Source organism: Gambusia affinis, linkage group LG10 (genome assembly GCF_019740435.1).
Source record: "Gambusia affinis linkage group LG10, SWU_Gaff_1.0, whole genome shotgun sequence".
In the NCBI taxonomy this organism is placed as follows: Eukaryota; Metazoa; Chordata; class Actinopteri; order Cyprinodontiformes; family Poeciliidae; genus Gambusia; species Gambusia affinis.
This window is the reverse complement of record NC_057877.1, coordinates 15483339-15509268: the sequence shown is the minus strand read 5'-3', so window position 1 is coordinate 15509268 and position 25930 is coordinate 15483339. Positions and strand designations below refer to the sequence as shown.

Sequence of the window (25930 nt, the reverse complement as noted above, 5' to 3'; positions counted from 1 at the left end):
ACTCGTAGAACCCCTCTAGCTGCAATTACAACTCTGAGTTTTTTGGGGTGTCTGTCTCTCTACCTGCTTTGCACATCTGCCTTTAATAATTACTTTATTACTACTCCTCCATAAAGGCCAACTTTGTGGAGTGCACAACTAATAGTTTAGTTCTGTAGAGTCACTATGTGTATCTTTTTAATCTTCTCTGATTAATCCTCTCCTTCTCTGGGTTGTTGGTTTGGGTAGACGACCAAGTATTTGTAGGTTTATAATTATGTCATTTTCTTCAATTTTTGGACAAAGGTGCTTGCTTGTTATTCATGACCCAGCTCTGCTTTAGACCTCTTCATAACTTTACTCCTGACATATCTGGTGAGTTGCTCGGTTCTCATGATGCTATTTGTTCAATAATGTTAGACAATAAATGTCTGAGTTCTTTCTAGATCCAACGCTCGCTTTTTATACTGCAAAAATTGGATTTTCAAGTTCTGGAAAACAACAAAACTCCCTCGAGTACAGTATCCAATATGGCGGCATAAAAATAAATAATGTAGTTTAAATCACCATTGGTATAAACATTAAACCCTTCTGAAAGTTTGTAATTCATTGAGCCAGAGAAATATATTGTAGAAGTATTTAAAACAAATAGAAAATCTAAGTGCTTCCTGACTTGCAACCAAAACGCTCACTACTTGGGTGTGATGTCATGACCAGCTCAAACTTCGGAGACAATTTGAATTATGTAGAACTGAAATTATGCACAAATGGACAACCTCTAACCACTGATTAAGTGATTTCACAAGGCTAACGATTGCACTAGATTTTATCTACTGGTGTCAGAGTAAAGAGCTGATTATAAATGCATGCCACACTTTTCAGCAAATAGAGGGCAGGGGGGAGAAAAACTGTTTATTCCCTTCCACTTCATTTTGTTCTGTTGGTTAAAATAGCAACAGTCTATTTAGTCCAGATAAGATGCAAGTGACTATTTCTATCAAAATAAATACAAAGAGGAGTTTCCTATTTATGCAGCTGTGACTAATAACCAGGACAGGCCTGTGTGGTGCTGGTGCACATGTGCAGAAGCGCAGACTGGGCAACAGCTGAATGTGGGACAGGCCTGCACGCTGTCCGGCAGAAAGTAACGGTACTTTTATGGAAACGCCTCACTGACCCCCAACCAGCAGCCAGTAGTGTCTGTTCAGACCGTGGTCAAACCTCACCGATAGTCTGGCAGCTCTGACTTCACTAGTTTGAGTATTTATCTACAAAAAAGGATTTTTGAATCAAAACCTGAGGACTTAAGCACAATCAGAAGGTAAGTCTTTCTTTTTTGTTATTTAAAAACACAATTGCTCCTCTCTCTTATCTCATAAAATAACTGTGACTTTTTCTTTGGACATAGAATTGTGTTGGATTATCTTTTCTAAACATATCAAAGTGAAAATTAAAACACAATAAGTAGAGGAGTGGCAAAATAATAAAATGCATACACTCAACTTTGTGAGCAGCATTTTATCTAACAGGTTTGTTCATGACTGCCTGGAAAAGTTAGCTGTTTCCAGCCTATTACAAGTCCGCTGTGTTTTGGTGAATTGCACTTTTTCTTCACATGCACTCACTGCAAGGTCCAAAGAAAACTCTAAGCTACGGTAGTGATAACACTTGAATCTTTCCGTGTAACGTGTCAAACTCATTTATTTTCGTCATGAATTCTTGTGCCAGCTGTGTACAAAAATAGGACAGCACCTGCTGAAACTAAAATTTTCCAGTTAGCACAATTTTCTTCAGTTAGTGCTGCGTTACTTTAAAGACATTAAGCATTTTACTCAGGTTATAGATTAGATTTTTTGGAAATAAGTAAATTTTCTTGTTTAGTCAATAAAATTTGCAGACTGATGAAAGTTTGGGAGTTAACAGGATATATTATGTAACAATGATTCAGTAAATTTTAGCTTCAGACGACATGTTTCATGCTTTGGGAAAATGACAAGTGATATTCCATATTTATCGTTCTGTGCTACTGGTATTCATCCGGTTTGAAAATCAAAGGCTATTGACTAAACAAGAATATATCTGAGCCAGTCAGGCTTTTGAAACTGTTATAACAGAAAGACGCCCTTTTTAAACTTTTATTTTAACAACTCATCCTATTCAGAACTACAGAGACTTGAAACATGAATAAGCTCAATATATATATCCAGGTTAAGTCATTTTAGTTTCTCCTTTACCTGTGGTGTTTTCACGTTTGATTGTGTTGATCTTGAACACTCCTGTTTGACCATAAACTGCTCAAAATACACCAATTTCTGATTTACAGCATCAGATCCGAATAGAAGGTGTGTGTGGATGCTGACAAAGTGACTGTTTTACAGTGGGATGACTGATAGTCCCCTTTGTTCACCAAGTTGTTGAGCTCTGAGTCTGGCCATTTTGTGGAGGGTCCTTTGGGCGACATGTGGGTGCCAGCTTGATCTTTGTCCAACTGCCTATCACTCATTACAAATAGAAATGATCACATGTTCTGGGTGCATGAGTGGGATATAAATAGGAGCAAGCAGGCCTTCACTGCACTCTTTCTCAACAGACTGAGGAGCCGAATGGCTGCCTTCGCCTCAAATCTGCTTTCAAGATTACATCAGAAAAACACAAACTAACTATTAACGTTGAAAAAATAAAATGCTGTTGCAACGACAAAGTTACAGTGATAAAAATGCTAATACCAAAGAATGTAATTAAGACTTCAAAGATCTTATGGAAAAATCACATCACTTCTACTGTTTTCATTACCAGTAGCAGCAACCAACACAAGCAGAGTTTGCTTTTTTGTTTGATTTTTATTGAATGTATTAAATATATGGAACAATTCAAAATTTAAGGCACTTTAAAAAGATAAACAGTTTTAGTTCACGCCTAATAATTTTGAATCCAGTTTGGCTCAAATGAATCCAGATCCATCATAATTCAATCATACAGTTACTTTCAGATTTAATTGTTGTATTTGGCCTAATTCAGTCTCTGATTTAAACAGTTATTCAATGCCAATCAGTAGAAATGGATTTATCAAATCAAAATGATAAGAGACAGATTCAGATAAAAACAGAAGCACTGAGTCAGGAGTACTTTCCGTGGAAATAAAAAAAGAAGCTGCTCAGTTATTGACTTTGTCCAGTGCAGAGCTACAGATAGATAGAGGGATGGAGCTAGAACAACTTTTTATTAAAATAAATAAACAAAGAGCACAATTGTTTATTTCAATAATCTACCTGTACTACTGTGCAATTTAAGTGTTATAAAATGTTTCCATTTATATTGATAATTTGATTATCAATATACTCTCCCCTTGGTTTTCAGCTTCAATTACAACAAATCCTGTTTGTCAACTTGTCATTGTGGCACAAACATGACTGAGGTGGCACAGGTTGCAGCTGTTGACGTTCATGATGAGAAAGATGATGCCAACGACAACGAGCACAGGATGAGTGGCGAAGAAGACTCGGAGGAGGAAATGAGACAGGAAGAGAATGATGAGACGTTTAGCGATGCTGAGGAGAGAAGTGAAAGGACACCACAGAGCAAAGGCAGAGAAACTAACAGAGTGAAAGACAAAACAAGTGAGGAGGCTGAGACAACACAACTGAATGGAGAGGAAAGCAAAGAAAGTGAGGAAAACGATGTTGTCAATGGTGTTTCGGACAGTAAAGATCAAGTACAGGAAACAGACAACTCACAGGACATGTCTGATCTGGCTTTTAAGAAAGAGGTAAGACACTGGAGCTGGACAAGCAAGAGTGTGTCATTATATAACCGTTAAATCTGTCTCACAACATTTTATAATCTCCATACAAACTGTAGAAGCTGCTGAGGGCCAGAAAACCAGTGGCCAGAAGCTATGTGCCGAAGCTGAACAAAGAAAAAGGAGATGTGACAAACAAGTTTGAGGCCATGCAGAAAGCCAGAGAGGAGCGCAGCCGGCAGAGGAACAGGCAGGAACAGCAGAAGAGGAAGGATCAATACGTCAAGGAGAGGGAGTGGAACCGCAGAAAGCAGCAGGTCAAAGAGAGACAAATGGCACTAACGTCTGACTGTGAGCTGCATGGCATGATGGGGCATGATGGAGGTGACAAAGCTGCCAGTCTGAGTGAGATACTAGTCTTTAATCCAGAGCGCTGCAGCTCCAGACACACTGCCTTAAAACTAATGGTCACATTTAATAACTCATTTCAGTTTTATGATTTTTCAGCCTTGATTTGTCTTGGTTTTCATTTAAAGTCATACTAGTGTGCATTTAATCATAAACTAAACATTAGTTGTACTGACATGCACTAATTAAATCACTTGACTGCAAAAAATTATTATTTTACAAATTAGGTAATTTATTTATCTTAAATTTTGCTCACCTACATAGTGCAAAATCACAATATTAGTTGTCTTGGAGGTTTTACTTAATTTTTTAAATGTTAGATCACATCAGATTATGTAATACTAGAATAACCAGCTTTTCAATAAGTTACACCTAGAATGTATCTAAATGTTTAATTCCAGGAAATTTAGATTTTTCTTTAAGTTTGTGCTAAATCTTTAGGAAATCTGCATTTATTTTTTCAAAAGAAAAATTAAATCTTTAGTATTCAACATACTTAATGAATAATAAAAAAAAAAACATCAAATGTGCCTGTTCAGAAATAATTAATGAGAAATTCACCCAACCCCTATTGAGTTTAATTACATTTTTATGTTATTTTTGTGTGTTTTCACAAAGACTCAGAGCTGCTTTTTTTTCTTTTTCTATTTTCTGGTTATCTGCAGCTTGTCAGAGGAATTAACACAGTTTATTGTGAAAATTTTCAAGTAAACTGTAATTTTGGAATCTAAAAAGATCATGTCTTTCTCAGCCTTTTCACTTCTCTTTTTTTCCAAACCACTAATCGCAATTTCATATGTTTTAAAAGTGCAGCCTTCTATTCATCTGAAAGACATCTTATTGTGATTTATTATTTCTGTCTTTCATTCAGTTTATGTTGGTTTAGTTTAAATCCTTATTCCAACCTTACATTTAGGAGTTTTGTGATTTTTTAAATCAATTTTAACTGAATTCAGGAAGTTGTTCGGATATAGATGTCAATCTAAATAAAAGTTTTTATAATACATAAATAAATCTTTCCCTTATCAGGTAAAGAAAAGGCCACTCAACATCCAGGATGCATCCATGTTTGGTTTGAGGAAGAAAATATGTATCCTATATTTGTTGTTTGTGCACATTATATTTTTCATGCATTTTATAATCAGTAGATGGAAATCAGTGGTTTTAGGTACAAATGATCTTAATTACAAAGAAAACCTCCCAATTAAAATAAATGAATAAAAAAAAAATAGAATAAAAATATTTTAATTTTGCTCATTAGCAAATAAATGGGATTTTAATTTTCAATTCAGTTTTAGTGAGCAAAAATAAAACCAGAAATCCAGTATTTGAGAGTAAACAGCTTTTCTTCTAGTCTGCAGGAAATAAAATAAAGGCAGTGATACAATGTTATGTGAGTGGATTAGTGTTGATAAGCAGACACAACAACCTTCCTGTAGTGCCAGAGCCTGCCAGGGTTGGACACCTACGCTCATCCCCTATCTGTGGAGCTACACTGCAGGCCAATCAGAGGCCCATCATCAGTCCACATGACCCTGATATTAACAGGGATTTGGCCCTAGTTCTTGCTGGGACCAGTATGGCTCCTTATTGGCAGAGGAAATGATCCCAACTAAAGCTTAACCTCACCACTCTCTCTCTCTGATGTACTGCAGATAAAAGAACTACTTGCTTCCAGTGATGAGGAAGAGGAGGTAAAAACGAAAAAGGTGGAAAAGTCCTACGTCCCCAAAATCACAGGTAAGACGCATAAAGGGATGCAGCTATTAATAGGAATATGGCGGAGAAGGAGATAGGCTGAAGGCTTACGTCTTTCTGTGTGATTTATCCAGGTAGTGTGAAGGGGAAGTTTGCAGAAATGGAGAAACAAAGACAAGAAGAGGAGAGGAAGAGGATGGAGGAGGAGAGGAAGAAGAGAGAGGCCCAGGACATCATGGAGAAAGCAAAAATTAAGAAGGAACTGGCTCAGAAAGCTGCTGAGGTCAGTGATCTCAGGGTTAACTGGTTGCAAAGAGTCTCATATCTTACTGAGAAGCATGGCGGCCTGTGTGAGTGGTTCAGTCCTGCCTTTATGGTTCAGTCCTGCCTTCATGGAGTACTTTCCTCTGCAGTGACTGAGATAATCCTCAGCTGCCACTTGGAATAGTTATTTTAAGTGGCTTTTGAGATGAGAACAGTTGGCAGGGGCTGAATATAGGTCTGAAACCCAACGGTAGCATGGATGACATGTGAAGACTATGAACCGACAGCATATTCAATGTGTCACAAGTTTGGAAAATGATTTGAGATAAATGATTGAAAGATTACTAATTGTTATGCACAGAAAAAATAACACAAGGCTTGCTGTTAAGTTCTCGAGAAAGGGTTATGTAAGTTTTCTTGTGCCAAATAGGTAATCACAGGCAATTACCTGCTATATCGGTGCCCGAATTCTGCAGTGTGAGTGACGTTAACAGAACTGAAATGAATAACAGAAGGAAAACTCCGTCAGGACGCTGTTAATGAGAGATAATTGTGATATTAAGTTTACTTTATGGACTGCTATATCCTACATCTTAAAACTGACTTCAAAATTGTCAGCTCACTATTTTACCACCAAAATTACAATACTTGTAGGAGATCAACTTTGAAGTCTCCTACAAATGGTTGGTTGAGGTAAAGTTACTGTATGCAGAAGTTTAACAGGTAGTCTTCATTTTAAATGAATGCTTTCAATCTAAGAAAGGCAGGTCTGTAACCAGTAACCCATCTCACTATCCATTCACTTTTATATCCCGTCTCCCTTGATTCAAGTAGAAGCTAAAATATTCCACTGAGAAACTGGAAACACATTTGCAAAGCTGATGTGGAATCAGTTCTGGCTGAGTCCCTGCTCATGAACAGATATTGCTCAACATGCCTACATGTATTATGTAAACCTCATCGTCCAATATAAAATCACTGGCATAAATTACTCTTCTATGTTAGTTAAAAAAGTAAAATACAACAGCAAATTTTGCGCCTTGCATGTCTTATTCCGTCTTAAATGCAATACTTTACAAGACTGATGTTTTGAAAATATATTACACTGACTACATCATATTGTACTGTCACATATTTCATCACAGTGTTGTATACAATATAGAATATTTCATAATATTTAAAATAGGTTTTTAATTTCAATAAGATTTTAACCTGGTAAAATAAAGGTTAAATATTTTGTTCGATTTTTTTAAAAAGATCACATTAAGTTGCATCATATTGTACATAGTTTATAACATCATATTGTCTAGCAGGGCACATCATTGTACATATTGTATCATACTGTATGTCATACCTTATTGTAGGTTATGTTTTTTTTGTTTGTTTACACCTGTTGTCATATATTTGCAATGTACGTTAAAAAAGTAATCCAAGTTTTTTGATTTTTTTTCTTGTTTTATCTTGCTTGTTGAGAAAACATCAAATCTACACACAAAACACATTTAACATCATACATACCCTTAAATTTAACATGTTATAAAAATTTACTAGAACAGAATAAAAATGTCTAGTTCAGAGAGCTTTCAGTTTTCATAAATGAAATCAGTTTTGAGCTATTCCTGTATCAACAAATGAAGTAAAGCTAAATCATATATATTACAAATTAATTTACAGTGAATATCATGTAAAAATGTAACATTAGTGTGCATGTTCTGCTTAAAGATTCACAATTCAAGATTTTAAGCACTTACTTTACATCTTTTACTCACAACTTAGTTTTATTCAACTATTTTCTTTGAGGTTAACAAGATTCAATATAGAAGGAACTAGAAGTGAGCTGCTAGGTGTAGACAGCCCAGGCCTGCCAACTGTTTCCCACACATCCCAGTTTCTAAATTTGCTGTAGACTTCCATCCTGTGACAGATTTAGACTCAGCTATCTTGAATGCACACCCCTCGCCCTCATAATGACCCACTGCAAATGGTGACAGTAGACCTGCAGAGTCTCCCACTCTCAGGCCCAAACCTCACAATGAATTTTGATGTATTTTACAGGAAGGAGATGACACAATCCTGATACGAGTGGTTCCAGCGAAGCAGTTAAGACCTCCAGGCAAAATCAAGATGAACTTCGAGGACATTGAGAAAAGCCGAGAGGAGGAGCTGAGGAAGAAGGTAGAGGAAGAGAAGAAGAGACGCTATGATGAAAACAGACGCTCCTTCAGGGAAGCCAAGCGGCGCTCTATTGTTCAACAAGAGGTAAAAAACGTTTTAAGCTGCTTTTACAACCTCACCATGGCATAAGGCATAAGAAGACATAAGAGTCTTCTTTATTTGAAAAAGGATGAAGAAGAAAAACCTTCAGAGAAGTTGTCGGTGACTCCTGGAAAGCTGAAGCTGACGTTTGAGGAGCTGGAAAAGGAAAGGCAGGAGCAGCGGAGGAAGCAAGCTGAAGAAGAAGCCAAACAACGTTTGCTGGAGGAGAAGAAGGCTTTTCAGGAGGCAAAACAGGGAATGGTAAACAAAATACATCAAGTGTAAAAACAAATGCAACATGTTTATTTTTTGTACTTAATGTGCATATTCACATAGCTAAAACCTGAACTTTAGTGCCTCATGCAGCAATTAAAGTTCTTAAAACAATTAAAATTAAAATTATGATTGTGTTTAAATGTGTCGAGCAAACCTAAAAGATTACATCTAATTAGGAAGAAGATGAGGACATCAGCCAGGAGGATCAGGAGGACAAAGAGGAGATTCGTCCTGGAAAACTGAGGCTGAGCTTCGAGGAGCTGGAGAGGCAAAGAGTTGAAGAGGAGCGAAAGAGAGCAGAGGAGGAGGCCAAGCGACGCATGGAGGAGGAGAGAAGAGGTTTTGCCGAAGCAAGGAAGAGCATGGTCAATATTGTTTTCATTTTTTCTTAAAAAAATTATTTGTATAAATATGTGCATGGTTTTCAAAACTATCTTGCAAAGAGGTCCACAGACTACCTTCTAAAATTATTTCTGAGGAAACATCACCATAATTTGCAGGTTTTGTTGCCGATTATAAAAGATTGTGCGTAAAACAGGAAATATTTAACTGGAGCTTAGTTATTATGTCTGAAAGGATTAGTCAAAAATAAAAGGTTGAATTAGTAACACAAAACTAACATTGATAGAATAAACCCACAGAACACCTCCCAAATAGAGAAAATAATACCAGGGAAAAAATTCAGAGGAATCATAGAAGAAGTAGGTTATTTACAGACAATACCAACAATCCTTAAACTTACATTGTATTCTTTTCTCAGCTGATAGATGAAGATGATGAAGTGCTGATGGCCTTGCTGAACCTAGAGGGCAGCAAACCTGGAAAAATCTGCGCCAGCTTTGAGGACTTAGAGCGGCAGAGACGTGAGGAGGAGCAGAGGAAAGCAGAGGAGGAGGCCAAGAGGAGGCTGGAGGAGGAGAAGAGGCTCTTTGCTGAGGCTCGCAAGAGCATGGTGAGCCTAGAGACTCAGTGATCAAATTTTACAGCACGTTTGTGTTGGGCTGGTTATTAATATGACTTAGTTCAGTCGTTCAGCCTTTTTATAGTGCTTACACAGTGCCAGTAATAAGTTTACATATCATCGTTATGAAAGTCATAATAATTTTGGCCTATGAATTATGCCTCCGAGACTGTTTTCTATTCTGATTTTTCTATTATTATCAAGTAAAAAATCATACACAGCAGCTCAAATATATATAATAAAAAATATGTATATTATATATATATATATATATATATATATATATATATATATATATATATATATATATATATATATATATTATATATATATAGTTATTTTGCTTTAGCACGCTGCAAAGAAATTTAATTTTTTGTCACCCTCAATACAGTTGTGGCATAATCACAACTGTTTCCCATTATGGAGCTGATTATTAAATAAAGTTCACTTTATTTTCAAGGGTCATGGCACCTGAAACTTACAAACTAAAGAACACTTTACCAACTGACAGACATGGTGGTGGTAGCATCATGCTGAGGGTATGCTTTACTGCAAGGCGTGATGGCACATTCGAGAACTTGATCAAAATTATGCTGTATCATTTTGTCCATAATGTAAGAAAAACCACAACAGTGCAAATGCATCACTAAAACATCCAAATGATTAAGACTTTCATAATTGATGTATGTAAACTTTTAGCCTTTATATATGTTCTCCATATTATTCTACTGGGCTCAAGTGATATGTCTGTACTGCTGTTACCATCTCCAAATCATCTCTTTAAGAGCCCTATCCCGGATCAGGAAAACTCTACATATGGAGATGAAACAGTAAGGTTTAAGTTAACATTTTTGAAAAAATACAATAAAGTCAAATTTAAATCTGGATTTTCATGCAGAATAATAACACGATGTATCCTGACTCTATATGCACAGTGAGAATGGAGTTACATTACATTACGTTACATTACGCTGCGTTACGTTACGTTACGTGATATTCTTTTAGGTGCTGGAAGATGACGAGGTGATGGTGAAGAGTGAGTCTCAGGAGGCGCTGCACCCCAGAAAATTGGAGATGAACTTTGAGGAGCTCCTAAAAGAAAAGGAAGAGGCTGAGAGGAGACGCAAAGCGGAGGAGCGCAAAAAGAAACTGGAGCAAGAAAAGCAGGAATTTGAGCAGCTCAGAAAAGAGATGGGAGAGGTTTGTCTTTCAATTTTAAAGTCTTGTGGAAACCCACATTTGTTTTAGATACCTCTTCACCTAAGGTTTGAATTCATTTGCTAGACTTCATCCAAACAAATGTTTGTGAATATGACACCATTATTCTTTGTTTTAATTTTGGACTGTGACTTTAAACTTTCATAATATAACACTTAATTTGTGGTGATATTTCACAGGAAGAAATAAACGAAAGCTCAGACGTCATAAGCACAGAATACGAAGAACTGACAAAACTCAAGAAAACTGGCTCCATTAAGGCCAAAAACCTCAAGTCCAAATTTGAGAAAATCAAGCAGCTGACAGAGGAGGAGATCCAGAAAAAGATCGAGATGGAACGAGAGCGGAGAAAGGCCATTGATGACGAAATTAAACAGAGAGAAGCTGAAAGGGCCCAGGAGGTAAGAGGACTCAGACAATTTATCGTTTCTCTGCAGAACATAGTTTGCGCTGACTCTTAAAGAACCTTGAAAACTAAAACAATCCTAGATGTCTTACTGTGAAATTGTGAATGAGTCTTCTATTACAAACAAATTCTTGTGTCAAAAGACGAAAATAGTTAGTTTTCAAAAGCTAATACATCAAAAAGCAAAATATAGTACAGTAGTTAAATTTATTGAAAAATAATTCAAAGACACATACACCTAAAATACTACATATGTCCACTGTATAAAAAGAGACACAACCATTTAGGTAATTTAAAATTATTTCTACTTGTGAAATGCCAGAAAAATGCTTTATTTGAATACAGAGGCTTTCAAACTAAGATCACAACACTTTTAAACAGTTCGGCCATAGGAACGTCCAGCAGTCAGGAGGTCGGTTCTACATATCTCAGAGATTCACTGGATTTGTTAAGAAACGTATCAACAAGACCGTGGGAAGATAGTGACTGAAGCTGGTAAGATAGTGTCATCCACAGGAAAAAACACTAATGTACCAACCGGAGCAGAAAAGCCCAGTCTGGCAAGAAGAAAGAGGAAAGAGCATCATATTGAAGTAACATGGAGGTTAAGGTGTTTAAGCAAACTGGGCCTCCAAATGAACAATGGCCATGTCTTTTTACAATGTGTTTTTAGAAATCTTGTTTGAACTGTACATACAGTATGCCCTATGCATTTCAGGACGAGGAAGAAGAAGAAAGAGAAGCAACTTCGGTGAGATCTGACGACCTACCGTTCAAACAGAAGGTGGACATGCGGGCCCGGTTCGAACAAATGGCCAAAGCCAGAGAGGAAGAAGAACGGAGGAGAATAGAGGAGCAGAAGCTGCAGAGGATGCAGTTTGAACAGCAAGAAATTGATGCTGCGCTGCAAAAAGTACCTGACTCTGTCACATACAAATTAGAACTAGGCTCACTTGGGCTTCATTTGATGCCTGTAAGAGAACTTGACTGTTTTTGTCTGCTTGCAGAAAAAGGAGGATGATGGCGAGGATGAAGGCAGCATCATCAACGGATCTGCAGCCTATGAAGATGAGGAAGATCACGCGAGGTCAGGTGCGCCGTGGTTTAAAAAGCCCCTCAAAAACCAGTCGGTGGTGGATTCTGAGCCAGTTCGGTTCACCGTTAAGATCACCGGAGAGCCAAAGCCAGAGGTCACCTGGTGGTTTGAGGGAGAGATGCTCCAGGACTGTGAGGACTATCAGTATATCGAAAGAGGAGAGACATACTGCCTCTACCTGCCGGAGACCTTCCCGGAGGATGAGGGGGAGTACATGTGCAAGGCGGTGAACAGCAGGGGCACAGCAGCAAGTACCTGCATTCTCACAATAGAAAGTAAGACCACTCTGGTGTGACCGCATGCCTGCATGGTGATCATTCCCTGGAATTTACCTCACTTTACAAAGTGGATCGCATGCTCCTCTTGTTCTGGAACTCAGGCTGAAAAACAAACTTTCATAACAGTTCTTCTGTTTCTGTCTTGCAGCTTATGACTACTGAAGCCCCTCCCTGTTGTTTTTCAATGTAAAACATCATCCACTGTGGTCAAATGGTAGAGGGACGGACAGTATGCTTGGCATTCCTAAGACAAGGATACACAGCACATGCACGCACAGACACAAGAAATTATGTTGTTTACGTATTGCTCAATGGAAAATGCTGCCCACCCTGTAGGGATTTTGGATTATACCTGTGCCAAAACAGATAGATTCCTGTTTCAACACCAGGAGTTGCATTGTGCTTCAAACCTCAACAATGTTAATCAGTTCAAAATGCTGTTGATCTACAATGTAAATATCACACTTTTATGGTCCATAAACAGCAAACAAGACTAATCGGATCTCACACCGAGAGGCAACACTTATCAAGGTACAACTACACATTTTGCAGTAAATAAATTCATGTGTACATCCCAATTTTTATATGCAGAATTTGACAAAAACAATTGATCATTGATTATTTTTCATGAACAATGTTAAAAATTCCAATTTTCCTCTAAATTCTTGATTCAGAAGTCATTGTTTATTTGTCAAGAACATCTTTTATTGTTTGATAATTAATGAAAAGTAGGCTAGCCTGATGATTTGTCTTATTACATTATAAATAGAGAACAAGTTTTAATAAAATAAAAAAAATGCATCTTTTCGATGAATGATTGAAACCGTTAATGTGTGTAGTTTCTGTCACTATATGTCTTTGTAATGATAATGGATATTGTGAATTATATATAATAATGGTTTAGTCACTTTAAATCATGACCTCTACTCTTATAAGCATTTTTAGTCAGTGAACAAATGATACAAGGACAATACAATTAGCATAAAAAGTCCTGCTTTTTTTCCCCTCTCTCATCTTTAGCAACATTACTAAAGTATGCTTTTTCATTGTCATTTTTGGTATTTAGGTGAAAAGAATCTCAGCATCCCATTTAGTGATCCACCTTTGGGAACTACAGCCTTAGGTTATATATGTATGTTTCTTCCACATTTAAGAATAACAATTCTGCAAAGACAAATATGTCTTTGGTAAATATGATTGTTTACAACAAAGCATTTTGATTGTTTACAACAAAGTTAAATGTCACATTTTACTTTTATTCTTTGGATATTACTGAACCGGATATCAGAATTACAGGATTTATGGTGACCATGATAGTTTTTTTGAAATACAAAGGCATAATTTTGTGGAACACCAGACCGACTCTCATCACCATGGTAACACGCATTGCTGAACAACCAACTGCGCAGTTTCACTGATCTATAAAACATGTTGATTCTCTCCACCAACCATCAGTCTTCCTGATCTGACAACCAATGTGTAAATGTACAACAATTTCGTTTAATTAAAGAAGCAACCGAGAAGGCACCACTTCAGTCAACACTTTGCTGACAACAGTATCTCTTCCTGGGAGATCTCGTCTCATTATTGTTCTATCCACCTAACGGAAGATCTGCGGTGTCGGCGCAGGGCAGAGTATACCGCCTACTGCCGTTTCATTCCAACAATTGCTGCTTTTTGTTGAATTTCCTGCAGCTGGACACGCTACCATTATCATGGTCCCTTCGGTGGAAGAAATTTCTTCGTCTTTAGTGCGGGAATATCTGAGCAGGAAGGTAAGTCAGCGAAGACTAGGTGTCAACAGAACTCTGTTTCTGTGAAGACCGTTAGCTAACTAGCTACCTAGCTCGTGTTAGCATTACCCTCTCAGTGGTCAGCATGTTATTTTGGGACATGTTCCATGATATGGTGTTTACGCTGACTTTTTGCTTTGTCTTTTACATATATAAAGGGAACAACTGAATTAAGCATAAACCCCAAAAGTCATCGAAAAGCTGGAGGTTGGAGCAATATTAAGACTATTATATGTTTTAATATGCAATTAATTGATAAAGCAATTGGAATATATTAATCGGAGCAGACATGTTTTCCGATGATCATTAATCTTTTTTTAACCAGCGTACTTTGCAGTACCAATTGCAACAAACTTAGTCAAAACAGGACATAGTCAAAAGTGATGCATATTATACAAACAGCTGCAGCTCAAGTGTTGCTGAAGATTTCATACTTTTTATATTGGTCTTGAGCCTAAATAAATTAATTTATGAATCATGTAGAACCATCTCATTCTATGTTCCCTGGAGCAGAATTGGCCACGTTGAGAGAGAATTAAACCTTTATTCTTCTTCCCTCTGGAACAAACTCCCTAACAGAGCTGTGTTGTGCAGAAATCAGACACTCATAAATCATAACACAATTCTTACCTGCAAATTTTGATCAAAGAATGAACTAACTGTTTGTCCAGTAGGTATCATTGATTGAAGTAGAGTTTTAAGTAAATGAGTACTTGTCATTTAACTTTTTTATACAGTATGTGTAGAGTGCCAATGATATTATTTTGAAGTTTTTTCTTTAATTGTTGGTCACACTTATGCATGAATAGTATAGAAATAGCACTTATTGACCTATTGTGGGGAAATTCAAGTGTACCAGCAGCAGGTTAAAGATAAGTGGAAGCAGGCACATTCGCATTAATGTAAAATATCTAAAAATCTGATTAACAGACTGTACAGACAGGGCAAAGTTTCAACATAAGAAAAGTAGTACAGTCATTAGAATGAGTATATTCAGATTTAAAGGATCATTTAAAGAAAAATATGCATGGATATTTGTGTTTAAAAACAACAATAGACTGTACAAGCAACAGAATTATGAAAATAACAGCAGGAATGTTATTTGAAATAAGAAAAAACTAAGCAAATAACAGCAGGGATGTTTTGAGTTTGTATAATGGTTATAATGTCTTCCTTCTAGTCAACTCCCAGGAGGAAGAATCTGTGATATTGCTGCTCCTTGGTGTTGTGTTGACAGAGTTCTTCTGTCTCCCACCTCCTGCACTGGGGGCATCCAAGGGCAGAGAGCATCAATGAGCTTTTCTAACTGTTACTGTATATAAACAAAATGTCGTTATCTATAAATATTCCTCTCTTTTTTTTCCCATCCATCTATCCACCCATCCCACCATCCATTCATGCATTCTGTGGTGTTTTATGCACAGGGCCTGAAAAGGACCATTGCTTGTATGGATGAGGAACATCCACGCACTCCGGCCAGTATCAATAACCGATCACTGCTGAAGCAGATGCTTAACATTGACGATCTCTACAGACAAAATAAGGTAAATTCATCATGATAAATGCCACACCTTTATATACATATCTGCTTAAATAGTCTGCAACTGACTTTCAGGTTCAGAAATCGCCTGTGAAAACATTGTTGGAAATCATCGTGAAGCATCACATTGAACGGTTACACCATAAAAATGTCACCACAGGAGACTCTCAACATGTGGTCCCAAATACAGGCTCAACATCTGAATACCGTGCAGGATCCCCATCAATGATAAATGAAACAAAAGCAGATGAAATTACACCAGCGATTTGTTCTAGCAAACACAGTGAACTGAGGTATTTAACAGCTACAAACTTGCATTATTTTATTCCATTGAAGCTATGGTATTTTATATTGATATTTCTTTTACAGTTCTGAAGTGAAAGAAGTATGCAGCATTCCGGTGACAGATTTAACCATGATTTCAAAGAAAGATGGACCCACTTCCTTGAATCCAAAGGATTTCTTAATTGACAGCACAGATTACCAAGATGGCCAGCAACCAAGGCCTTTGAATAAGGAGAACTACACCCGAAAAGAGAAAGAAAGTAAATGTTTAATTGCTGGGGTCACCTTGAAAAACAAAACTAGCCGCATGAGAGGCATGGTGGCCGGACCAGTAGCTCAGGTATTTACCTTAGAAACCTGTAGATGGTATATTTCTGATATTTTTCGTCCATAATTAAATTATGTTTTCATTTCAGGAATCTAACAGAAAAAGGCAAAGTCAAAGGGTCGAAGTTTCTCAACCATTGTTCATCAGGGATCAGGAAAGCAAAGAGACTCAGGATGGACTTGAGTTGACTGCCAAAAACACATCCAGCTGGGAAGAACAAAATCTGAAGTCCATTGATTCAAAAGAAGAAAACCAGGAAGAAAAAGACTTCAGAAGTAAAACACAAAGAACAGTAAACACAATAAAGTAAATACTCATTTGTTACTAGTTGGATTGTATGTTTTCATAGTAGTGAAAGTGCATTCAGAAGGTTATCAGAGGTTTTTCGTATCTTGTTTCTTGAAGAGCACAGATGAAACCAGATGCCCACGAGCTGAACCTGGCTGAGATGGTTTTAGGTAAGCCTGAAAGAAAGAAACTTCATAGATGTGTTTAACAACTTGGTTTGCCAAATGGGTGTGTTTTATTACATTTTCAGATGACATTGATGACTCTAGTAGTCTGCCCAAAGTGTCTCTTCATAGCGCTGTTTCAAAGTTTAAATTTCCAGGCCGTCCCATGGACCATCGCAACACCATGGTGGGTTTCTGACAGCACTGATACAAAGACCAGCAAGAGACAGTTTCTGTTTGATTTGAGCTTGTTTGTTCAATAGTTGCTTTTCTTTTAGGAATTGAAAACAATTCTTCTGGGTTCCAGCTTAAGTTGTTTTAGCACTGAGTGGAAGAATCAGGGTTTTACCTTTTCTGACACACATGACCTCGGATACGGGATTGTGCAGAGAAAGGTAATTTTTATCATACTTTAAAATAAATTCAAGTACCGTACATATTCTCATGTCTATTATTGAAATAACTCTTAATGCTTAATAAGTTATTTATTTATTTTCAGGGTGGTCCTTGTGGAGTCCTGGCATCAATTCAAGCATTTTTTCTGAAGAAGCTTCTGTTTGAAAACACTGATGGTGGAGATGGTATCCTTCAGTAAGTGAGCTTTCACATCAAAGCTTTGCCTTTCTGGGTCTCAATCTAACATTTTCACATGTTTGCATTACATAATCACAAACTATAATGTGTTTTATTGTGATTTTATGTGATATACTTTTTCTAAGTTGTTTTATTGTCAGTCTGGCTGTTTGGTCTTTTGGTTGCGTCAACTTTTTTTCCCCATGGCAGCTTCACTTTCCCTCCTGAAGAAAGTCATCGACACATTATAATTCTGCCGTCAGCATGTTTCATTTGTAAGATGATAGAAAGCTGGTTTATTAGAAGGTTTCATGTGGTAGTTGAAATTTTGATCCCAATCTAAAACTGCACGCAAATTACTTGCATTCTCTTTTCTGCAAAGAGAAACCATGTATTATTTTCTTTCCACTTAAGAATTATTCACAACTTAGATTTTCTTTGTTATATAAAGTCTGTGTCATCTGGATTGGAACTGCAGACAAAGTGGTTAAGACTGATGTTTCATTTTGTTTTCAGACGACTAAGACCTTCCAGCAGCACCAGAAGACACTGTCTTGTTTTGGCTCTGGCTGAAGTTTTGTGGAGAGCCGGGGAGGAAAAGCAAGCTGTAGTTGCAATGTAAGACAACGCCTGTTAATTGGTTAAAACACTTCCCTTTTATGCTGACATTTGTACGTGTGATAACAGTCTCGAAAGTCGATCCTAAAGAGGTAAAAAAAATTGCTGTAGTGACCTCTGCGTCAGAACTGGTTTGTGGAACAATTTTCTTATTCTTTGCTCATATTTCCTCTTGTTTTGTAGTGGCGAATGAATTAAACTATAAATTAATTAATATTCATTCAGCAAATTAAATTAATGATTTAATTTTGTCATATGTTACTGTTGAACATGATATCTGCTGCAACCCGAGCTTACTTACTTAGGCTTGTAAAGGGTTTTAGCTAACACAGAGAATCACACCATTGTCTTTTTGTATTTATCTCAAGTTGTGAGAATATGTTATCTAAGGTCAGATCAGTTCACTATGTCTAATTCAGATGAGTAGTCTGACAAACTGGGTTCACATCTCCACCATCTTTCACACCTATTTATCTGAGAACCCCCCTATGGAACTGCTCGACCAGATGTACCACTATTTTAAAGTATTTACATTCTTTTGCTTGTTTTTTTTAATAACAGAAATCCAGGAAGAAGCCATTTCACCACATTTGGACACTACAGGTCTGAGGAATTGTTTGAAAAGGTACAAAGGTTCTTCGGTTTGTACGATAGGACAGTTTCCATCAGAGGTTTACATGCTGGACACTCATCATATAATTTAATGTTCTCTTAATTTTGGCCTTTTTAATGATATTTCTGGGTTAGGACAAACACACTTTATGATTTTTATAAACTTGTCTAACTTTTATTCAATCTTTTCTTAGACTAGTTTTGATGCATGTTTGGCATAATTGTTCTACTGGAATATCCAGTTGTTTTAGTTTCATCAAGATGGTCGCCTTTAGATTTTATTATGATGTTCAGGAACAACTAAGGAACCTCAAAGCATTATAAATAGGAACATGCTGGAATACCAGCGTAAATTTCCACAATGAGAGCAAAATTTTATGTAGTTGTACTAGGGGTCCCCACCTAGAAAGCGCTCGCCAGCTAAGTGTCTTCAGGAGGAAAGGCCAATTGGCAGACAAAGCAAATATTGATAGGCTTTCAGTTCAAAGAACAATATGAAACATAGTGGTGGTGGCATAATTTTTTTCAGACTGCATTGCACAAAGTAAATTGATTATTTATTCAGTTTCCCCCTCAATCAACAACTGACTAGTTAAAACTTGGACAAAATCAGGTTCCAACCAGACCATTATCCGAAACCCAAACTGAAGCGAAGTTAAGCTACACTTTGGAAATGGTCTCGACCTCAACACTATTCAAAGCTTGATGGTATATGCTTAAAACTAGGGTCCTTGACACAAAACCATCAGTCCATCCATTATCTGAATATGGTTGATAGATGCAAAACGTCTGGTCTGAATCGGTGTATATACATTTAAGCTTGTGTAAATTATCCACAGCAAATTCCAACTTGTGCATATAATTTTCATTTGTAAAAAATATATTTAAGTTGTATCATTAAAGGCCCAAAATTTCATGCTGAGTTATTATGTTTTTCTTTATTTTTGTTGTCTTTTGTTAAACTTTTATTTTCAAGTTTATGTGTTTCTGAATACCTTTTGATCCAGATGACGTGCTTCTCTGTGGATAACATCAAAGATCTGGAGGTCATTCTAGAGCAGCATATTGAGCAGGTGAAGAACTCGCCACTTTTCTCAGTTTTTTCTGTCTTGCCTGCCAGATCTTCTGTTTTGATGTTTTTGTTTTTTGTATTTTATTCCCCAGTATGAAATGGGGATGTTCGGATGCGTCCTGCTGGTCATCTCAGCTGTTCTTTCCCGATCCATTGAAAAGTAGATGCAAACCCTTTGTGGCTCTTCAAAACAAGACATTCTGAAGAACTTGCTTTGAACTGGATTGTATTTTTGTTAATTAATAATTTTTTTTATCTTGTCAGAGTGAGAGAGGATATGGACATGCATACAACCCCACTGATAGGAGCTCATGGCTACTGCACTCAGGTTTGAACAATCTATCTAAGTTTGATCACGTCAAGCCAAATTTACAGAGTTTCTACAAAGTCTGGATTTGAGTATTTTCCAGGTCTGGTTCAGTACAAAATAGAAGAAAACGAGAGACAAAAAAAATATTTCTAGCTATCCCATCTAAATGTTGTTGTTCCTTGTCTATTTCCTCCTTTCCTGCCCTCCAATCTTTTTTTCTACTTCTTCCTTCTGTCCATCCTTCATCCATGTTTGTCTTCTTTTTTCTCCCCCCTCCCACCTTCAGGAGTTGGTGAATCTGTTGCTCTGTGGCAGAGCGGTTTCTAACGTCTTCGACAACGATGTAGAGCTGGACTCAGGAAATGGCAACATGACTTTGCTTAAGGGAATTAAGGACCAATGCCAAGTCGGCCTGCTGTCCTTGTTTGAACATTATAATATCTGTAAGGTGAGATGTGTTGAATTTTTCACGGTGATGGTAGACACATCTGGGTTGCTTGCAAGTACAAAATATCACAGAGCAGCTGATCTTTTGTCTAGTACAAATCAAGTTGTTCTGTGATCAGCGGAGTCTTACTGCACACTGAAACAATTTAACAGTTGTGTTAAACTAGCGTTTACACGCCAAAACATTAAATATTCATATTGTCTACCTTAGGTGGGGGCTTACCTAAAGTCTCCTTCTTACCCCATCTGGGTGGTGTGCAGTGAAAGTCACTTCAGTGTGCTATTTGGCCTGCAGAGGGAGCTATTGGCCAATCAAGATGAAGACCTGGAGTTTGATCTGTATTATTATGATGGATTGGCCAATCAGCAGGAGGAAATCCGCCTCACTGTTGGTATGTTTTTATTGTAGTTCTCTAGACCTAATCATCTTTTTTTTTTTAATGCAGCTGCATGCTTCAAATATGTTTTTATTTTTTTTATATATTGTTTCTCCTGATTCCCTGACAACAAGAAATAATTATTGATTACTGCTTTTTCCCTTTCAATACTACTAATTCTAATTACAGTACATTAGACAGTGACTGATTTAGACCTAGAGTATGCATGAACAGCTGTTGCGATGTTTCACCTCACTAAAACATCTATTGGGACGTTTCTTTTAATGAGAATACTTTGTTTTGAACCAAACTAAAAATGTGAATTGTTTGTTCAGCTGTCGGCAAATTGGCACAGAAACACCACCAAGTTGATGCTGATCTAATTCCTCCACTTGAGCTCTGCATCAGGACACGGTAGGACCTTGTTTTGCCCATTTTTTTCTATTTCTTAATGTGCACAATAACTGATAAATTTGGTTAAAAAAAAAAAAGTTATACATCATTTTGTGTTTACCTGGATTGGTTCTTCGTGCCCTAAAAAGTTTGGTTTTGTTTTCATGCAGGTGGAAAGATGCATCAGTCAACTGGAATGAGACCGAGCCAATTCTCTGAGTAATCATGCTGTTTAAAATGTTCAAATAATGACTGTGTTCAAATGTAACCATTTTGATGTTATTTTGACTGTAAAATTATACTTTTTTTTCCTAAAAAAACATGCTATAGAGAAAAACATAATGAACAAAAAACAAGTCACAGCATAAATTCAGTATCTGGGTTAAAGGTTTAAATTCTAATTTAAAAATGTGAATGTAAAAATGAAATTAGTACAATTACAAAACATGGTTTAAAATAGGCAGTATTAAAAACAATTTCCTGCATTGTACTTGTTCCCCTAACCATTTTTTCTTTAAGCACAGCTATATTTCATTTTGATCACATGAGTTTGCTTTTATGTACAAGGAGTCTTGAAGATTTCATAAAAAAAAAATTAAAAAAAAAGTAAATGTAAACTTTCTGTGGCCTTTTACTGTTTAGCAATACTTTTAAAATGCTTTGCACCACAATTTTATGTATATAAACTTTATTTTTGGCAGATAATAAAACAAGAATTTTCTACAAACATTGATGTCTCCTTTGTTTAATTAACAAATTTATTTCTGATTTTGCTCTTACAGAGGTTTTTACATTTTACCCAAAATTAATCATACCCACTTGCCAGATTTAGATTTAAAGTAACAGTGGATATGTTTGCAAGAGGTTGTGTAAAATTACCCATTGATTTATTGGATTGTGAGATTGTGGGAATATTTAAGCCTCTGCACCATTCCAAATATTCCATGTTTTTCTGAAGCATTTTAATAGCACAGATTAATTGTGAACAGATGTTTTCTTTGAGGAAAATGTCTAAATGTCACAAAGTTACAGTGGTATCCATATAAGGTATTAAAAAAAACCCAAAAGTAACCCCAGACTGGAAACTCTCAGAGAATGTGGTAGTCAAAAGTGACAACTTCTCTTGCAAGATTAATATTATAAAAGGTTATAAAAACGCCATCTATAAGAATGTCGGCAATGCTGGTTGTAAGATTTTGAAGATTTTACAAACAGCATTGTAAAATCTGGTTGTAATTACTGGAAGATGTCTTCCGGTAATTTGTTGGGGTTTTTTTTCGTTTTTTTTACCACAGCTGTTGGAACATTGTTTTCTTGTTTTTGCGTGCATCATATCCAATCGGCAAACAACATCCTTGCTTTCACCTGTTACTTGACTGAGAATCTGATGGAAAAATAGTAATTTTTTTTCTTAGTTGATTAATTAGTGTATTTAAATTAATGTATCTAATTTTGTCACTGGAATCAAAATGTGAATAATTTGGTTTAAAGGATTTATCACTGATCATCTGGTTTCACAGTTCAGCTCAAACTAACATTTCCTTTAAGATATGTTACTAACCTTGACATTTAAATAAGAAATAATCCAAAATATCACTGTCTGTAATAAAACATATTTATTGTCTTAAGTTATTTTTTTTTTGTTTGTTCATTTTAATCATGGGCTTCAAGCTTTTTCTTTCAGTACAATAAACTGAGATCACATGATTTCATCAGGTTGGGATAACAAGAATCGAAGAGAAAGATGTCTTCCATGCAGAGGGGGTGGCAGAGACTTACTGCCAACACCTCAAGCACAGGGGGATCAAAGACCCTTCAGCTGGCAGAACGAGAAGCTCCCTCCTCGTCAAACTGCACACCACAGACCAAATCACTGATCAGCTGTGGTTTGGGTCAAAATGTGCATCAACACATTTTCACAAAACAGAACCTGTTTTACTTACTGCCAACATTTTCCCTTTGGCACCAATGAAACTGTTGGGGAAGATCCCACTGTGATGATGACAGCTTATTCATCTTTCAGTTGTCAGATCCTTAATTGAGACCTTGTTATCTGAATGTATATTATTGGTGACTCATGTGGGATTTGTGCATTCCCCAAAAGACATAAGAAGAGAAATGAATTAATCATGAGACATGGCGTAAATCTGTTCACCCTCTGACAGTTTTACAGCCACTGTGTCTACTGCATGCACTATAAATATGATGCTTTGCCTGAATAAAGCCTTAAGGGTCTCCAAAATTGGATTATCGTGTGCACTTTTGTCAGAAAATTCTTTTGCGCATGAGGGGAGAGGTGGTTTCACATACGTCATAAGTAACCATGTTTGTGTCAGAATGAAATATGTTCGACAAGCAGGTTATTATGTTTGCAGGGTTAAAGACAAAAATCAGGCCAATGAATGCCCTTAGTGAGCTGTTAGCATCAATGAAGGAATGGCACCAGAGGTTCAAATTCACCTTAAAGACTTATGACCATATCTTTTAAAATTAAAGTAGAGCACAGCGTTCTGTTGAAGTGTTAACGTTTCTTGAAGTTTAAAACCACAACCTCAAAAGTATTTAACTGTATGTGATAGATTGAAACCAAGTTGTGCAAAAATTATAGCTGAAGTAAAATGACATGCTTTTTAAAAACACACTTTCTTACGAATGAAACGATTGAAAAATGTTTAGTCGATGTTTTGTAATACCAACCTTTGGAAAATTTATTTGCCTAACACATTGCAGCCACAAGACAAAGTGTTTTACATGAGGAAAACACACAAAGAAGATTGTGGCGACATATTGTAACACAGAAAATAAAAGTTGAACTACAGAGTAAAATTAAGGATGTTTCAGTTCATATTATAATTGAAACGGTCAAATGCAACGCTATCCAAATGGGTTTAGTTTTACAGTTTTCAGAAAGTTTGTTCCAGATAAGAGGAGCATAAAAACTGAATCCTGCTTCTCCATGTTTGATCTAAGTTGAACCAGAAGACCTGAGTGGTCTCGAAGGTTGAAACAATATCAGATCTGTATTTTGGTGCAAAGCCATCCAGTTATTTATCAACTAACAAAAGTATTTCAAAGTATATTCTCTGAGCTACGGGAAGCGAGTGTGAGGACTTTTAACCCAAGGGTCTGTTTTCCTAGTTTTAGTCAGGACATGAGCACCAGGGTTCTGAATCAGCTGCAGCTGCTTTAATTTTCAGACAGAACCTTGAAGACACTACTGTCAGAATAACAGTGTAAGTCTTCTGGGATATGTCCAGGAGCTTTTACTATCTACAAACTGAAACATTTACTTATTTTTCTTTTTTTTTTTTTAAAAAAAGGGTCAAACTCAGTCAGAGGATCTCAATTGTACTTTGGTCTGGAATTAAACAGGAATTTATGAAATATTTCAAGGGAATGTTGCATTGTAGCTTAACCCTGCCTTCAATTATTCAATAACTTTACCCTAGATAGTTAACTTAGTGTTGTCAAGGAAACCTCTAAGATTAAATATCTCACAAGTGGAAATTTTTTGTAATGGGTGTTATTTAGAAGTATCAAGTTAAAAGAGGCTTTATAAAAATGTGCAATTGTGCACTACTTTGGCTTGGTCTACCACAAAAAGTTCCCCAAAGCATTCTGAAGTTTGTGGTTTTGAAATGTGAAAATGCTTAAGGAGCTGTTAGCCATAACACTGGAGCAGAAGGTGACGACATTAAGGTGTTTCCTCTCTTCACCCCTGGGCTTTGGCCAGGCCGGATGCAGTCTGACAGGAAGGAAATGGCATGGCTTTGGTCTCTGTTTACTATTTATTACACCAAATTTCTCAAAGGTACCAGAAAGGGGATTTGATGCTTGTGTGTAATTGTGTTAAAGCCCTCCCACATGCTATCCCCAGTGCATCTTCTGTCTCCTCTCCTAATCTGTGCTGTTTGTCTCCAGATAAGTGATATCCTCCTCAGATTAGGATCCAGTGTCCCTGTCCTGCCCACCCGGAGGGAAAGGGATCCCCTGTGCATCCCCCTGAGGTGCAAGCCGTATTTTTAGCAGCTTAATCCCTTTATAGCTTCAGCCGTTTCCTTAATTGGCTCAGGTAATCACTTCATATTTTGCCACATGTTGCTCAGGATGGATTTATGTGTTCAAGTTTGACAAGTATACAGAGGTTGGGTGAAGCATAAATTTCAAAGCTGAACTCCGCCATTCTTAAGAATGCTGTGATTTGTGGAGCAAAGGCTATCACATGGTTTATAGCTCTGCAAGGCAACTGTATATCAAGTTGAAAATGTTGCCTAGATTGAAATCCCAGTTATAGAGACGGTATCTGTACACACCATTAAACATGCTCTTCATTAACTCAACTTTTACCACGGATGAGTTTATAATGATGGCTCAAAAAGCATTATTAGTGAATTATGCATGAGCCTGTGAAAGAAAAGGCTCCCACTCGGTCTGGGGAGTCTAGCTGACGTGAGAACTGAGCTGTTGTAATCTTTGGCTTGTACTTTGTGTTTTCTCAGAACCTTATCCATCAGCAACCCCCCTTGTGTGCGTGTGTGCATGTGTGCCTGA

The 25930-nt window shown here is 36.9% G+C and overlaps 2 protein-coding genes across 6 annotated transcripts; both read left to right on the top strand.

The window, feature by feature from the left end:
- Positions 1-1053: 1053 nt before the first annotated feature.
- On the top strand, positions 1054-13380 carry nexn (nexilin (F actin binding protein)). 4 transcript variants are annotated; one of them, XM_044129440.1, is made up of 15 exons: positions 1088-1300; positions 3337-3745; positions 3838-4035; positions 5782-5866; positions 5959-6107; positions 8144-8347; positions 8432-8605; positions 8797-8985; positions 9381-9572; positions 10367-10411; positions 10587-10781; positions 10979-11200; positions 11924-12118; positions 12213-12576; positions 12728-13380. In XM_044129440.1, the coding sequence occupies exons 2-15, from the start codon at positions 3386-3388 to the stop codon at positions 12739-12741; spliced, it is 2586 nt and encodes an 861-aa protein (XP_043985375.1). In that variant the 5' UTR covers positions 1088-1300; positions 3337-3385; the 3' UTR covers positions 12742-13380. The 4 variants fall into 4 exon arrangements, with proteins under 4 accessions (XP_043985377.1, XP_043985373.1, XP_043985375.1 ...); XM_044129442.1 differs by lacking the exon at positions 10367-10411 and having other exon boundaries at positions 1054-1300; XM_044129438.1 differs by lacking the exon at positions 12728-13380 and having other exon boundaries at positions 1054-1300; positions 12213-12611.
- Positions 13381-13535: 155 nt separating this feature from the next.
- mindy4 (MINDY lysine 48 deubiquitinase 4) lies at positions 13536-22108 on the top strand. Of its 2 annotated transcripts, none has more exons than XM_044129443.1 (18): positions 13536-14354; positions 15797-15916; positions 15988-16205; positions 16282-16537; positions 16614-16831; positions 16931-16983; positions 17064-17164; positions 17256-17372; positions 17477-17568; positions 18067-18168; positions 18730-18793; positions 19788-19853; positions 19945-20012; positions 20117-20180; positions 20449-20610; positions 20821-21001; positions 21322-21400; positions 21550-22108. In XM_044129443.1, the coding sequence occupies exons 1-18, from the start codon at positions 14295-14297 to the stop codon at positions 21596-21598; spliced, it is 2070 nt and encodes a 689-aa protein (XP_043985378.1). In that variant the 5' UTR covers positions 13536-14294; the 3' UTR covers positions 21599-22108. The 2 variants fall into 2 exon arrangements, with proteins under 2 accessions (XP_043985378.1, XP_043985379.1); XM_044129444.1 differs by having other exon boundaries at positions 20905-21001; positions 21550-22096.
- Positions 22109-25930: the final 3822 nt, after the last annotated feature.

Bases quoted from the DNA above. Each gene is read 5' to 3' on its own strand.
- mindy4 (XM_044129443.1), top strand. From the start codon at position 14,295: ATGGTCCCTTCGGTGGAAGAAATTTCTTCGTCTTTAGTGCGGGAATAT. The intron at 17,373-17,476 runs GTAATTTTTATC...ATTTATTTTCAG, and splicing joins ACGGGATTGTGCAGAGAAAG to GGTGGTCCTTGTGGAGTCCT. The intron at 20,013-20,116 runs GTAGATGCAAAC...TTATCTTGTCAG, and splicing joins CTTTCCCGATCCATTGAAAA to AGTGAGAGAGGATATGGACA.
- nexn (XM_044129438.1), top strand. From the start codon at position 3,386: ATGACTGAGGTGGCACAGGTTGCAGCTGTTGACGTTCATGATGAGAAA. The intron at 6,108-8,143 runs GTCAGTGATCTC...TGTATTTTACAG, and splicing joins TGGCTCAGAAAGCTGCTGAG to GAAGGAGATGACACAATCCT. The intron at 8,348-8,431 runs GTAAAAAACGTT...TATTTGAAAAAG, and splicing joins GCTCTATTGTTCAACAAGAG to GATGAAGAAGAAAAACCTTC.